Source organism: Sturnira hondurensis, unplaced genomic scaffold, assembly GCF_014824575.4.
Source record: "Sturnira hondurensis isolate 20B ecotype Veracruz unplaced genomic scaffold, ASM1482457v3 Scaffold0006437, whole genome shotgun sequence".
In the NCBI taxonomy this organism is placed as follows: Eukaryota; Metazoa; Chordata; class Mammalia; order Chiroptera; family Phyllostomidae; genus Sturnira; species Sturnira hondurensis.
Genome location: NW_028079068.1, coordinates 10,208,394 through 10,222,065, shown reverse-complemented (window position 1 = coordinate 10,222,065; position 13,672 = coordinate 10,208,394). Strand labels below are relative to the sequence as shown.

At 39.2% G+C, this 13,672-nt stretch overlaps 1 protein-coding gene across 4 annotated transcripts in view; it reads right to left on the bottom strand.

Annotated features, from left to right (window-relative positions):
• TNPO3 (transportin 3) overlaps window positions 1–13,672 on the bottom strand; it is a 98,388-nt gene that overhangs the window by 59,447 nt on the left and 25,269 nt on the right. For 3 of the 4 annotated variants that reach the window (XM_037049230.1, XM_037049232.1, XM_037049233.1), the window contains 3 exons: window positions 7,050–7,250; window positions 5,370–5,443; window positions 1,240–1,396 (listed from right to left, as the gene is read on the bottom strand). In XM_037049230.1, coding sequence (XP_036905125.1) covers window positions 1,240–1,396; window positions 5,370–5,443; window positions 7,050–7,250 — 432 coding nt within the window. Of the gene's footprint in view, window positions 1–1,239; window positions 1,397–5,369; window positions 5,444–6,431; window positions 6,639–7,049; window positions 7,251–13,672 lie in introns of those variants that run through there. The other variant, XM_037049231.1, reaches the window with a different exon arrangement.

Here is a 13,672-nt window from a genome sequence, read left to right as displayed (position 1 = left end):
GACATCTCCAAATATACCAATACCTAAATTATAGAGATGACAGAGGGAGAAGAGAAAGAGCAAGAAATCGAAAACTTATTTGAGAAAATAATAAAAGAAAACTTCCTTAATCTGGCAAAGGAAATACACATACAAGTCCAGGAAGCACAGAGTCCCAAACAAGTTGGACCCAAAGAGGACCACACCAAGACACATCATAATTTAAATGCTAAAGTTTAAAGATAAAGAAAGAATCTTAAAAGCAGCAAGAGGAAAGCAGATAATTACCTACAAAGGAGTTCCCATGAGACTGTCAGCTGATTTTTCAAAAGAAACTTTGTAGGCCAGAAGGGACTGGCAAGAGGTATTCAAAGTAATGAAAAGAAAGGACCTACAACCTGAATTACTCTATCCAGCAAAACCATCATGTACAATGAAGGGCAGATAAAGAGCTTCCCAGACAAGGTAAAGCTAAAGGAATTCATGAGCACCAAGCCATTACTACATGAAATGTTATAGGGATTTACTTAAGGAAAATAAGATCAAAACTATGAACATTAAAATGGCAACAAATTCACCACTATCAACAACTGAATCTAAAAAACTAAACTAAGCAAACAAGCAAAACAGGAACAGAACCATATAAATGGAGATCATTTGGAGAGTCATTTGCTGGGAGGGGGAAGTGGGAGAATCGGGGGGGAAAGTGCAGGGATTAAGAAGCATAATTAGTAGGTATAAAATAGGGAAATGTGGAGGAACAGAATAGGAAAGGAAGAAGCCACAGAACTTACATGCACAACCCATGGACATAAACTAAGAGGGAGGACTGCTGGAGGGAAGGTGGGATGCCGGGCAGAGCCGGTCAAAGGGAAAAAATTATGACAACTATAATAGCATAATCAATAAAATATATCAGAAAAAAAAAGAAAAAAATCCTTAAGTCCATAATACTTCATAAAGAGAAAGCCTGAGGGGGAAAAAGTAACATTTGAGATGGCTTTAAAACAAACCCTTATTTTGAAAACATAAAATTAAAAAAGAATGAAGACATCTTGACTTTCTCACCAAAACTCAGAAGACTGCCAATATGTAGTAGAATGAATTATACAACTAATAAAATACTATTTGCAAGCTACAGTGAAATTAGCAAGGCAAAGAAATTTTGCACAGAAAGCTACTTCACAATTATGAAACTGAGTTCCAAAATGACCACCACGGTTTCTGCTCTTAGGCAGCTAGTACTTGAAACCCACTCACCAACAGAGATACCACTGTACTAGAGTAGAAGGCCAAATCTTCTATAATTTCTGTGCGCCGGTTAGCTCCAATTCGTAAGGAACGACTATGTACTTCTTCAGGCAACACTGTAAGGATCTCCAACAGAAAAGGCAGAGAAGTTACATCATTGCTGTATCTAGAAAAGAAGAGACATAAGTTACTACTCAGAATCAGAAAAAATGCAATCACATAGGTTAACAATAGCCATCAGAATAACCTATGACAACAAAAGCAGCATTCGTACCATTAAAAAAAAAAGATAAATTTCTAAAAGGTAGCTAAAAATCAACATTTTAACTTGTATAATCTTTGACCCAGCAATTCCACCTCCAGAAATCTATTCTTCAAAAAATCTCATAGGAACATACAAAGATGTGCACTGCAGTACTTTTTTATTATAGCAAAAATATTGGGAAACCATAAAGGTCCTTCAGAATTAAACAGGATTAAAATGGTTACAGATAATTATACAATGGAACATGTATTGCCATTATAATGAGATACCTATCTATGTCTTAGAGGAAAAGAACCACAACTTATTAAGTAGAAAAAGTATATGAAACATATTACATATGAGTGAATGAAAACATATATAAGCATACATATATTAAACTAGTATGTACACTCTGGCCAAGTTGCTCATTTGGTTGGAGCATCATCTCCTACACCAAAGGGTTGTACGTTCGATACCTGATCAGGGTGTGTGGAGGAGGCAACCAATCGATGTTTCTTTCTCACTACCTCTCTTTTCTTTCCTCTCTCTCTAAAAATCAATGAATCTGAGCATTATATTCTCAGGTAAGGATTAAAAGTAAAATAAAATATGTATGCCCTTATTTATTTTAAAATGCGTAAAGGAAAGTCTAGAGGGATATATAGCCAATCATTAGTAGTTACAATGAAATATAGGAATAAGGAGAAAGGAAGGTTTACTTCTTACTTTCAAATAAAAAATAAACTATCCAGAATTCCGGCCAACATGGAGGCATAGGTAGACACACTGTGCCTCCTCAAACAACCAAAATAAGGACAACAACAATTCAGAAACAAAGTAACAACCAAAACTGAAAGAAAATTGAACTGTACGGAAGTCCCAACAACCAAGGAGTTAAAATACACACATTCATCCAGACCAGTAGGCGGAGTGGAGTTGGGCAGAGGAGCGGAGGGAGAGGGGTACGGAAAGTGGTGACACTGGGTGGGCAAGGGAGCAATGGGTGCACAAGGAGGCACCAGGCAGACCCTGGGCACCCAGGCGGTGGCTGGCAGATCCTGGGCATGGGGTGGCAATGGGCAGACCCAGCGAGGCATCGATTGAGAAGTGGGGCACTGTGCGCAAGGGAGCTGACTCACCGGGCAGCAGACCCACATTCCCAAGCAAATAACTGAGGACAGAGACATAGCGCAACCCAGGGTCCTAGCGCTGGGATATAAAGCCTCAAAACACCAATTGAAAACACTTTTGGGGGATTAAGGCGCAGGGAGAGCCTCCCACCCTCACAGGAAAGTTCGTTGGAGAAACCCACAGGGTCCTAGAACACACACAAGCCCACCCACACAGAAATCAGCACCAGAAAGGCCCAGTTTGCTTGGGGGAAGCAGTGGAAGGGACTGAGGTGCAAAAAAGAGCGGAGCAAAGTGCAATTTTTTTCCCTATCAGACCCCGCCCCCACATACAGTCACAACCCAGAGACTTGAGTTGCCCCACCCTGGTGAACACCTAGGGCTGCGCCCTTCACACATAATAGGTGCAAACAGACCAAAACATTATGGCTCAAGCAGAAAAATAGCTCAAAGCCCCAGAGACAATACTTCTAGGCAACCAAGAGGTAGCCAACCTATCAGATGCATAGTTCAAAATACCGGTGATCAGGATGGTCACAGACCTGGTTCATTTTAGTCACAAATTAGAGGAACAAATGAAGGCTACACTAAGTGAAATGAAGGGAAATGCACAGGGAACCAACAGTGATGGGAAGGAAACTGGGACTCAAATCAATGGAGTGGACCAGAAGGAAGAAAGAAACATTCAGCCAGAACAGAATGAAGAAACAAGAATTCAAAAAAATGAGGAGAGGCTTAGGAACCTCCAGGACATCTTCAAACATTCCAACATCTGAATTATAGGGGTACCAGAAGGGGACGAGGAAGAGCAACAAGTGGAAAACTTATTTGAACAAATAATAAAGGAGAGCTTCCCCAGTCTGGCAAAGGAAATAGACTTCCAGGAAGTCCTGGAAGCTCAGAGAGTCCCAAAGAAGGTAGACCCAAGAAGGAACACACCAAGGCACATCATAATTACATAGCCAAGATTAAAATAAAGGAGAGAATCCTAGAAGCAGCAAGAGATAAGGAGACAGTAACCTACAAAGGACTTCCCATCAGACTGTTAGCTAGTTTCTCAAAAGAGACCTTACAGGCAAGAAGGGGCTGGAAAGAAGTATTCCAAGTCATGAAATCCAAAGACCTACATCCAAGATTGCTCTATCCAGCAAAGCTTTCATTTAGAATGGAAGGGCGGATAAAGTGCTTCTCAGATAAGGTCAAGTTAAAGGAGTTCATCATCACCAAGCTCATATTTTATGAAATGTTAAAAGGACTTATCCAAGAAAAAGAAGATAAAAAACATGTATATTAAAATGACAGCAAACTCACAATCACTAACAACCACACCTAAAATAAAAACAAACTAAGGAAACAACTAGAACAGGAACAGAACCACAGAAATGGAATTCACATGCAGCGTCAGCAACAGGGGAGTGGGAGGAGGAGGTGGGGGAAGGTACAGAGAATAAGTAGCATAGATGGCAGACAGAAAATAGAGGGAGGGCAAGAATAGTATGGGAAATGTAAAAGCTAAAGAACTTATGACGCATGGACATGAACTAAAGGGGGGGAATGTGGATGGAAGAGAGTGTACAGGGTGGAGGGAATGAAGGGGGGAAATGGGACAACTGTAATAACATAATAAATAAAATACATTTAAAAAAATAAATAAACCATCCATATAAAGTCTTCAATGACATACTATGGTTGGAGATAAAAGACAACCACTTTGTTAAAAAATAATTTCCTGACCAAATGCCAAAATGCAAACAAGCAACAAGATTACCTTGTCAAGGGCCCTGGCTGGTATAGCTCAGTGGATTGAGCGCGGGCCTGCGAGCCACACGATCACGGTTCAATTCCCAGCCAGGGCACATGCCTGGGTTGCAGGCCAGTCCCCAGCAGGGGACGCATGAGAAGCAACCATACATTAATATTTCTTTCTCTCTCTCTTTCCCTTCCCCTCTAAAAATAAATAAATGAATAAACTTAAAAAAAAAAGAACCTTAAAGAAGAAAAAAAAAACAGAGAAGATGGAACCCGGTAGTATTCATTTAAAGAAAAAAAAAAAAGATTACCTTGTCAAGACCATAAAGGAAATGCTTTATTTAAAGTAGCAGGCTCCAAGTATTTAAAAATAATATCCTCCCTTTGACAGACACGAAACACACCCCAATCAGTAAAAACATACATTCATAACAATTTACAATGAAGTATCACCTCAAACATTCTCTAATATTTTTATAGAACTGCTGATATATCAGTGCAAGTGACTGATGAGGCAATGAAAGACTTTGCTGCAGTTAATTTAAGTGATGTGCGTATGTAAATTATGAGGGTTTTTTTTCTTCTTTTTAAAAAGGTTTTATTTATTTACTTTTAGAGAGAGGGCAAAGGAGGAAGAAAGAGAGGGAGATAAACACCAATGTGTGAGAGATACATCAATCAGTTGCCTCTTGCACACCACCAAATAGGGACCCAGCTTGCAACCCAGGCATGTGCCCTCACTGGAAAGAAACAGGCAACCTTTCGCTCACAAGCCAGCACTGAATCCACTGAGTCACAGCAGTCAGGGCTATGAGGGTCTTTCATGTTCCAAGTGACATATTTCTGTATTTAAATTTTAAATGATTTTCCATTACCTAACAAAGGTTAATAGTAAATAATTCCATGTTAAGAGCCTGGGGAAACAGTTCAAATGTCTAGCTGCTGCTAACAAATTTCTCTATATAAGTTAATAGTAATCCCAAATGCTAGCATACAGTCAATGCAAAGTCACTTACTTTTCCACCAACGTTTGTACACATCCCTTCCAGGAAGGCATCTGTAGGGCAAGGTCTGCTATTGCTAAAGCCAGCTGAATAAGGAGAGAAATTAAATAAATGAATAGAACAGGGGAACAGAAACAGGGTTACCACCAATATTCACTGAAAAACAAAGAAACTAAATTTCTTCCAAACAATATGACAAGACTAGCACACCCCCATCTCCTGTGACCCCCGCCCCCAACCATCTGTATCATATAAACTCTTATAGGCTAGCTACACATTGCTGGGATTTGAAAGGTAACCTTTGAAAATGAAAAACAAAAAACAACAAAAAAGAAAAAACCGGCTACAGACTTTCCTCAGAATATATACTTATTTTTATTTGGCAATACTGTAAAACTTCATGGACAGATAAATAACGCTTTGCCAAAAGGCCAAAGCTACTGACAAAGTTAGCCCACTGACTCACTCAAGCAATGGACTGCCATTTCCGTTCTCTTTCCATTTCTCATCTTGAAGCCTTATGCAAAAGCCTCCTTCCTCTCCAAGGGCACTTCTGTGCCAGGCAGAGAGAACACATGTGGGTGTGTATTCACTAAAGCTTCCAGTCTCTCTTCCTAACATTATTTCCTTGTCTAGCAGGGGAAAGGTCAAATACTCTAGTTCACTGCTCTGTTCACGACCCTTTTATTAGCCAATCAGTCTAGGGAAGATGTTTTTTAAAGATAACTAAGTAGACCCCTGGCCCAGAAGAGCGCAGCATTTTTATCATATGCAATTTTAACAAAGGGGGTGTTTGTGTGTGTAGTGCACCTGGCTGCCCGTGAAAACCTATATTCACCTCCCTCACTTCCAGTATTCAAATTAGTTTGAAATCAAATGAACTCTAAGATTAATACAAAAGATTTAAATTTTTGCTTTCTATCCACCTATATGAATATATCAATGAATACGTAATAAACTTAACAGTACTTCACAAGGCCCAGCAATGTCCCTTCCCAAAAGGAAGTTTATCAAAATTAACTTGATATCCAAGTGGTCTTAACAAATTTCCCTAATGAGAAGCCTAGGATTTACCTGCGTTACAATGACAGGTGACAAGTCTTTCAAGTTCTGGATATGGGTTAGTAATGAGTCCCGTAAAGAGGCATGAGAGTCTGTGGGGAGCTCATAAAATGAGGTCTGGATCTTCATTTTCATGGTCTGTGCAGCAAAATAGCATGATTCTACATCCTGTCGGATCTGTAACAATTGGTCTGAAATTTCCCATGCATGAACCTGAAAATCAGATCAAACAAAATGGCTTAAAAACTACTTTTCTAAATTTTAGTATCACATAACCTCAATACATATAAATAAATCAGATGAAAGCATAATGAAAGAANATCATATGCAATTTTAACGGAGGGGGTGTTTGTGTGTGTAGTGCACCTGGCTGCCCGTGAAAACCTATATTCACCTCCCTCACTTCCAGTATTCAAATTAGTTTGAAATCAAATGAACTCTAAGATTAATACAAAAGATTTAAATTTTTGCTTTCTATCCACCTATATGAATATAGCAATGAATACGTAATAAACTTAACAGTACTTCACAAGGCCCAGCAATGTCCCTTCCCAAAAGGAAGTTAATCAAAATTAACTTGATATCCAAGTGGTCTTAACAAATTTCCCTAATGAGAAGCCTAGGATTTACCTGCGTTACAATGACAGGTGACAAGTCTTTCAAGTTCTGGATATGGGTTAGTAATGAGTCCCGTAAAGAGGCATGAGAGTCTGTGGGGAGCTCATAAAATGAGGTCTGGATCTTCATTTTCATGGTCTGTGCAGCAAAATAGCATGATTCTACATCCTGTCGGATCTGTAACAATTGGTCTGAAATTTCCCATGCATGAACCTGAAAATCAGATCAAACAAAATGGCTTAAAAACTACTTTTCTAAATTTTAGTATCACATAACCTCAATACATATAAACAAATCAGATGAAAGCATAATGAAAGAAAATCTGACAAGCTAAATTACCCAATAATTCACCCAATACTTTGAATTCTACATTTATAGGCCCCGTTCAACAAAAATATTACCTAAATTCTTCTGATTTATTCTAGGAAGTCATATATGAAAGTTATCAACTGAATCAATAAATCTAAACCTACTGATTAGAATCATTCATTGTGTGGGGGGGAAGAGTATGAAGAAAAAAATGTCACAAAAGTTTCTACTAAAACTAAAATGTCACTGTATAACTTTCCAACCCTAATCTATAGGTTGGGTATTTCTTCTCTCTTTTTTTTTTTGATATTTCTTCTCTTTTCCATTTAAAAATAAATAAACTTTGTTCACTCTGAGAATTGAGTCTGGAAACTATTTTAATATATCAATAAACAGGAGACTATATTTCATACTAGTCTCAATAGGCCTATATTTCAATCTTTAGTTCCTGACAAAACCTCAGAAAAACTATCTCAACCCAAGTGAATTATCTCACATAACTGAATTATTTTTTATGTATTTCTATTTGGCAAAGTACCATATATGCTACTAAAATCATTTTCACAAGAGAAAATAAATTTATCTATAGAAATAATAAATAGAACAAAAGCACAGAATTTGGTCTCTAACAGCTAATCATACTAAGAAAAGGGAGTCAGTCCTGTACTGAAAGATAACTTTGAGAATAAATCAAGCAGTATACAACAGGCAACTAAGTAACAACTGATAAATTCTAAAGCACCTACACCAATTCTACACCAAACTGCCTCTGCATGGGAGGAGGCTAAAACGGACTAGCAACGATGGACTGAAAAAAAAATTTCAACCTCAACTCAGAATACAGCCAACTGTGAAGAAAGATCACACAGATTTACCTAGTCTATTTTTTATGAGGATAGAGCACTTCACAAGTAATGCATTAGTGAATCTTCAAGATCTTTCCAAAGATAAACAAGAAATCAAGGAAAAGGGTAAAATAAATGTCCTGTACAAGTTCCCAAAGCAAATTAAAACTAGAGACCTTAAAATTCACCACAGATTTCTTGAAATAAAACTTAGCTTTAAGTCAGTAAGCTGGTAGAATATACTTTAATCATGAAACATTAACTTTTTTCTAAATAAAATGTTTTATTACCTTTTTTGGAATTTGTACCCCAGTATATCACATAGCCACATAGCTTTCAGCCACATAGTTTTTATCCCCCCACCAAGACTTTATTTATTTATTTTTAGAGAGAAGAGAAGAGAGGGAGAAAAGGAGGGCAAGAAACATCAACGTGAGAGAGAAACATCAATGTGTTACCTCTCTATGCACCCAGGTAAAGGACCAAACCCGCAAGCTAGGCAGGTGCCCTGACCAGGAATGGATCTGGAGACCTTTCGATTCGTGGGACGATGCCCACAGCTGAGCCGCACACACCACGTATGTCAGAGCCCAGCCACATAGTTTTTAGTTATTCATTGTTCAACCAGTAGCCCAATCACATGCTACTTAACCAGCCATCAAAATATATTTTGCTCAAACTGATATTTTTAAAGATTTTATTTATCTATATTTAGGGAGACAGGAAGTAAGGGAGAAAGAGGAGAGAAACATAGATCAGTTGCCTCTTACATGCCCCCAACTGGGACAGCCTGCAAACTAGGCATGTGCTCTGACGGGGATTGAACCATCAACCTTTTACTTTGCAAGATGATGTCCAACAACTGAGCCACACAGGTCAGGGCTCAAAGTGATATTTTAAAAAATAATAGCAAAAAGACTCTATGAAGCCTTGGAATCTCCATAAATTCCCTCATAAAAACAGCCAACTTCTGCTCTAGATGGAGGTATTGGCAGATATGGCTCACCTCTTTGCAAAACCACATCAAAATTACAACTAAAATATAAAACCACCATTGCTTGGAACCATCAGAAATCCAGGTGAATGGAAGTCTGATAACTACAGAATTAAAGAAACCACATTCATCCAGACTGAGCACAGACCAGGCATGCTGGTGCCATATCTGTGACACTGTCTGACCTGTGTAGGAGATCCCCAGAGACTCCACCCCACCCAGCTTACAGGCCCACCCAAGCTGCTTTTCCATATGAATGGCTGGTATTGGCTCATGCTTCACAGTTTCCTAAATCCTCTCAAACAAGTAATAGCTGGCATCTGTGGGCCCCAGGCCAGGCACTAGCAGCATCCAGCCTACATTCACAGCTTGGCTTTGCAGGTGATCTCCAAATAAGTAGCATGAGTAGCAGCCCTTTGACTGCTTTATAACTCAGGCAAGACAGCCTTGGGCAAAACACAGGTGTGGGTGCTGAACTTGGACTGCACTACTTGGGAAACCCCAGGGCCAGCACACCTAATGGATAGCTACAGACCATGCTGGAGCACCATCACCCTGTCCCTGCAGAGCTGATCCTTCATGGATGGTGGAAGTTGGCCATCAGTGGTCACAGTCAATCCATGCAGGTGACTGGCCTAAGTAATTCCTTCCCATTGATCTGCCAACAGCAACCAAGGCTCAACTACAAGAGGAGGGTATACTCAGCCCACATGAAGAGCACACCTCAAGTACCCAGCTTGGGTGGTAGGAAAGGTTATACCACTGGACCCTATAGGACACGTACTACATTAGGCCCCGCAACCAAGACACAAAGTCAAAGCAATTCTACCTAATACATAGAAACAAACACAGAGAGGCTACCAAAATGAGGAGACAAAAAAACATGGCTCAAATGAAGGAACAGATCCAAACTCCAGAAAAAGAGCTAAATGAAATGCAGATAAGCAATCTATCAGACAAAGAGTTCAAAACACTGGTTTTACGAATGCTCAAGGAACTTAGTGAGGACCTCAGCAGCATAAAAAGATCCAATCAGAAACATTAATTGTAATAAGAACAATTTACAACAATAGAGAGGATAAAGCCAAGAATCATATCAATGATTTGGAACATAAGAAAGAAAAAAACCAATCAGGACAAGAAGAAAAAAGAACCCCAAAATATGAGGATAGTATAAGCATTCCCAGGACAATTTGAAGAGACCCAACATTCATATCATAGAGGTACCAGAAGGAGAAAAGAAAGAGCAAGAAATTGGAAATCCACTTGAAAAAATAATGAAAGAAAACTTCCCTAATTTGGTGAAGGAAATAGCCACACAAGTCCAGGAAGCACAGAGAGTTCCATACAAGATGGTGTCCAAAGAGGCCCAATCCAAGAGACATCAAAATTAAAATGCCAAAGGTTAAAGATAGAGAATCTTAAAAGCAGCAACAGAAAAGCAGACAATTACTTACAAAGGAGTGCCCATAAGACTGTTAGCTGATTTCTCAAAAGAAACTTTACAGGCTCGAAGGGATTGGCAAGACATATTAAGTCATGAAAAGCAGAAACCCCGAGCTAAGACTGATCTACCCAGCAAAGCTTCATTTAGAATTGAAGGGCAGATAAAGAGCTTCCCAGACAAGAAAAAACTAAAGGAATTCATCATCACCAAACAGTTATTATATGAAATGTTAATTTAAATGTTAATTTTAAAAAAGATCAAAACTATGAACAATAAAATGGCAAAAATACATATCTATCAACAAGTGAATCTAAAAAGCAAACTACACCGATAAGAAAAACAGAGACAGAATTATGGAGACAGAGTGTTTTGATGGCTGCCACATGGGAGGCAGGTGTGAGAGAAAGGGTGAAGAGGAGAGGGGATTAAGAAGTACAAACAGGTAGTTACAGAATAGCCATGGGCATGTAAAGTACAGTACAGGAAATGGAGTAGCCAACGAACTTATACTCATGACCAATGGTGTGATGATTGTCTAAGCGAGTGCGGGGTGCTGAGTGGAGAGGGTGCACGGGCGGAAAATCAGGACAACTGTAATAGCATAATCAACATAAACTTTTAAAATCTTTTTTAAAAAGTTTTATTTATTTATTTTTAGTGACACGGGAAAGGAGGGAGAAAGAGAGGGAGAGAAACATCAATGTGTGGTTGCCTATCATGTGGCTCCTGGCTCCTGTGGGAACCTGGCCCACAACCCAGGCATGTGCCCTGACTGGGAATCAAACCAGAGACCCTTTGGTTCACAGCCCATGCTCAATCCATTGAGCCATACCAGCCAGGGCAAAATATAACTTTTTTTTCAAGATTTTATTTATTTATCTTTAGAGGGGAAGGGAAAGAGAAGGGGAGAGAAATATCAATGTACGGTTGCCTCTCATGTGCCCCTTGCTCAATCCACTGAGCTACACCAGCCAGGGACAAATATAACTTTTTTAAAAAAATTTATTTAGAGGGGAAGGGAAGGAGAGAGGGAGGGAATATCAATGTATGGTTGCCTCTCATGAGCCCCCTGCTGGGAACTGGCCTGCAACCCAGGCATGTGCCCTGACTGGGAATTGAACCACAAAATATAACTTTTTAAAAAAAGAGCAATTAAACAGGAAAACCAAAGCACTGTGGACATTTATAACAAAACTAGGTGTTATCCAGTTATCTCCAAGAACTCCAAATTATAACTGGCTGGGGACAAACCAGTAATGTCTGTAAGACTTGTATAGTTTCAGCTTCAGGAAAAGTAGAAGTAGAAGGAACAGGCTAGCTAACAGATCTTAGAGCAGACGAACAACAAAAGAGCCAATAGGTACTCACTAGAAAGCACAGGGAACCAATTTGAGGACTGTATTCGAAAATGAAAAAGGTTTTAGTGAGTAGAAAAGGTGAGTAGAAGAGGCCTACCTAAGGCCTCAGGAGAAGGAAGTCGAGCCTCTACAGACTCTCGAAACGGAAAAGCTACAATGGGGCTCCAAAGTGAGGAGAAAGTGGTATGAACAGAATCAAAAATATACAAGACAAGTACAACAGAGACAAAAAGGAAAAAGGAGAAGGTAACAAAGCTAGAAGTCTTAGCAATAAACCACCATATTTGTAAATACTACCTGAAAACAACAGATAGGGAAACTCTTTGAATTTGGAAATACTATCCTTAACTATGCCTTCTAAAAGTTTGGAAAAACTAATTTCACAAAAAATAATGACTGATATGTACACACACACACACACACACACACACGTGGAAATCAAGAAAATAATGAACAGAATAACATCCCTACAAGAAAAGCAGGCCAGAAAAACATTTTAAAAACCAGTCAGAAGTCCAAAGGACCTAAGAACCAGCCTGAAAGAGCTCCCAGTGGCCACAGCTAAAAAACCTGGAGTAACAAAATTGATAGTTTTAGATGATAACTCAAAAATTTAAAAAAATCCGGCCCTGGCTGGTGTAGCTCAGTGGATTGAGTGCGGACCTGCGAACCAGACGATCTCGGTTCGATTCCCAGTCAGGGCGCATGCCTGGGTTGTAGTCCAGTTCCCTGCAGGCCAACTCCCAGCAGGGGACGCACGAAAGGCAACCATACATTGATGTTTCTCTCCTCTCTTCTTCCCTTCCCCTCGAAAGATAAATAAATAAAATATTTAAAAAATAAATAAATAAAAATAAATAAATAAATAAATAAATCCATGAGTGCATACTGGTGTGAATTAACAACTGAGTAAATACCTCTTAAGAAATTATTTATAGGATATAAGACACCTTTTCTACAGAAGAATGATAGTTAACATAGAAGAAATGAGAAAAACAGAAAAATCACCATTAGAACATTTCAGGTAATAATTGCTACTGGCAAGTTTCACATATAAATGATAGAATTAGTGGGTGAAACTTTAAAGAAAAAGATGGTATTGAAAGTACCCCCAAGTTTATTAGTTATTGTAGTAGTCTTACTCAATATCCACAGTCTTTGGCACTTAACCATGTAAGAACTCAGACTACTCTGCTGGAGAGACAGTGTCAAGAGACCAGGAGCCTTGATGGGTGTGGCTTAGTTGGTTGGGTGTCATCTCACAAAGTGAAAGGTTGGTAGTTCCATTCCCAGTCAGGGTACAAGCCAGGGTTACAGGCCAGTCCCCAGTTAAGGGCATGCGAGAGGCAATAGATGTAGTTTCTCTCATACACCAATGTTTCTCTCCCTCTCTTTCTCCCTACCTTCCCCTCTCTCTAAAAAAATAACAGATAAATAAAATCTTTTTTTAAAGGTTTTTAAAAAATATTTTATTTACTTATCTTTACAGGGGAAGGGAAGGAGAGAGGGAGAGAAATATCGATGTACAGTTGCCTCTCGTGGGTCCCCTGCTGGGAACTGACCTGCAACCAGGCATGTGCCTTGACTGGGAATTGAAAGGGTGACCCTTTGGTTCTCAGGCCTGCGCTCAATCCACTGAGCTATACCAGACAGGGCGGTAAATAAAATCTTTTTTCAAAAAG